This window comes from Salvelinus alpinus, unplaced genomic scaffold (assembly GCF_045679555.1).
Source record: "Salvelinus alpinus unplaced genomic scaffold, SLU_Salpinus.1 scaffold_806, whole genome shotgun sequence".
In the NCBI taxonomy this organism is placed as follows: domain Eukaryota; kingdom Metazoa; phylum Chordata; class Actinopteri; order Salmoniformes; family Salmonidae; genus Salvelinus; species Salvelinus alpinus.
In genome coordinates, this window is record NW_027256746.1 from 1 (window position 1) to 2,546 (window position 2,546).

Genomic DNA, 2,546 nt, shown 5'->3' on the forward strand with positions numbered 1-2,546 from the left:
CAGCGCAATCAAGGAATTTCCTAATGCACATCTTAAGGTCTGTCAGACCCTTGGAGCCTGGTCCGTTTTCAACGGGTGTGTTCTCTAACAGTGTCTCTATGGACAGGATACCATTCTGTGGTGAGAAGGTTCCATTTATCTGGCAGTGTAGGTGAGACCGGTGTAAGTGCTGGGCCATTCTTGCAGGATAACAGCACCCTTTGATAGTGAGGGAAGATAGAACAGGTGTTTGTAGGACAGGTCCTCAAAAACTATGTTCCAATTACCAAGCTACAAGCATCATCGTGGTTATATTGCAAATTAATGGCTGGACTGTCCAGTCGTAATCGGTTCCTCAAAGGAACCATTGTCGGATTACCAAGCTTGAGGCAGCATCATGGTTGACTTGTGCATCTGTGGTTGGATTGGTCAGACAGATGTGGAATACACAGCAGTGTTTGGTCAGACCTTAACAACCCCCTCAAAAGTCAATGAGGCTATATATAAGCTACTATAACTGAACCACTATACCAATCAGAATGGAGAACTACAAGAGAGGCCCTGTTTTAGGCAACGGTGCATATGGAACCGTGTACAAAGTTACTTGTCTGACTACTGGGAAGGAGTATGCCTTGAAATACCACACCCGCGGCGTAGAGGACACAACAGTCAGAGAGCTCTCATGTCTCGCAGCACTAAGGGGTCACCCATATGTGATTCACATGCACGATTGCTTTGTAGATAATGACACGATAGCCATGCTCATGGCCTACGTACCCTACACCTTGGGTGACGCGATCCACAATGGATACGGTGTGAAGTCGTACTACGAAGAAGACCGCGACCAAGAGTGTCTCCCTTTCAGTTTCGTTGCTCACTTTAGTGCACAGGTGGCTAATGCCCTGTCCTACATGCACAGACTGAATATGGTACACAGGGACCTGACGCCTTACAACGTGCTGCTGACAGAAGATCTCACAGTGAAGGTGGCTGACATGGGCCTCTCTAGACAGTCCTCCAACTGGATGAGCCCAAATGTGGTCACCGAGGCGTACAGGGCCCCTGAATTGTTCCTGGAAAGACGTAGATCTATAGAGTACACATGTGCCATAGACATGTGGAGCCTAGGGGTTTTGATAGTGGATGCAATGGAAGGGAGGGTTAAATTCGCTAGGGGTAACGTCAGACGTGTGACTATGTCCACCTACGAGATTATCACAAGGACTCTATGTCCCAAAGACCACCCCGGTGCATCAAGTACACCCTGTGACCCTGACATCATAATGCCTAAAGTGATGCAGTATGAACTGGTGAAAAGGATAGTCTTCAGATTGCTGAAGTTCCGTGCCCCAGAGAGACTTTTGGCTCATGAGCTGCTTCAGGACACAGAATGGATGCGTGCTGCTGATATGACCAGGGAAGACCAAGTTATAGTTAGAGACCAGATACAGCGCACTAAAAGTTCACACACCAGTGAGGTGTTGAGGTGAAGACAATAACACCAACAGGACAGTGTGCGATGACTCGTTTTACATGTTTTATTCAATATCCTTATACATTCATGATTGATATGGTATCATTGTACTGTCACAAAAGCAGATATATCATCAATAAATGATTTAATAAGAAATGCATCACATGCGTCCTATATGTGAGTGTTATATACAAAAGTCCAACAGTAGAGGGTACACTATTGCTTGCACTACACAAGACAAGCAACGGGCAACAGATATAATCGGCACATGACTAAATGGACATGATCAGCGTTGCCATCGTAATGAACAGTGGTGTCAGGATGTGTGTTTGGAGGTTAGTTCCAGCAGACGGCCAAGACTTTTCCAATCCGTCTATCATCCTCTTCAGGTTCCGTATACCTGTAGGGGAGAGACAGGGTGAGCCCAATGCAAATAGTAGTAGTAGTAGTAGTAGTGTAATTAAAAGGAAAGAACGTGCAACACACTGTCACTGATGTTGAGCAGTTTCACCGGTGTCCTCACATCCTCCAACTCCTTCAGATCTGGCATGGTCAACATTGGGTTTCTTCGGGTTGTTGTAGTGGTGGTGGCACGCGCCGAGGCTGCTAGTTGGACATTGGAGCATGACATGTCAGCTTGCCCATGTCTCTGATACATGAAATAATGGTATTGCTTATCACCATATCCCCCGAACGTGGTGCCTTCATTGATAATGAAACAGCACTGGTGTGGGCTTAACATTCTGCTCATAGTGTCATTCCACACTTCAATTAAACTCCACATGTTGCGATTTCCAGGTTCTATGTAGAGCATAGAGATTGTAATGACACCATTCAGCGGCTTAACAAAGGCTGCCCTCTTAACCGTGTCAACCTTGGCAGTATAGTAGAACATAGCACATGTGCCTGACTTCACACTCAGAGTGAAGGTCTCATTTCCTATCCTGTAAGTGCCTTCGTCGGTGCACGTGAGGAAGCGAATTATAACCTGGGACCCCACTGGGGTCGCCGTAACCTCATATATGTGTTCCCTAGCATACACAACGTTATTGTCTTTATAGAAAGGCTCAGCGGGACTCTCCAAGTATCCCGG

General features: G+C 46.4%; 1 protein-coding gene across 1 annotated transcript; it reads left to right on the top strand.

Moving 5' to 3' along the window:
* Positions 1-518: 518 nt before the first annotated feature.
* LOC139567481 (uncharacterized) lies at positions 519-1,469 on the top strand. Its single transcript, XM_071388798.1, has one exon. It carries the CDS (start codon positions 519-521, stop codon positions 1,467-1,469), a length of 951 nt encoding a protein of 316 aa, XP_071244899.1.
* Positions 1,470-2,546: the final 1,077 nt, after the last annotated feature.

What these genes read in the sequence shown, in the direction of transcription:
- LOC139567481 (XM_071388798.1), top strand. Translation starts at nt 519, where the DNA reads ATGGAGAACTACAAGAGAGGCCCTGTTTTAGGCAACGGTGCATATGGA.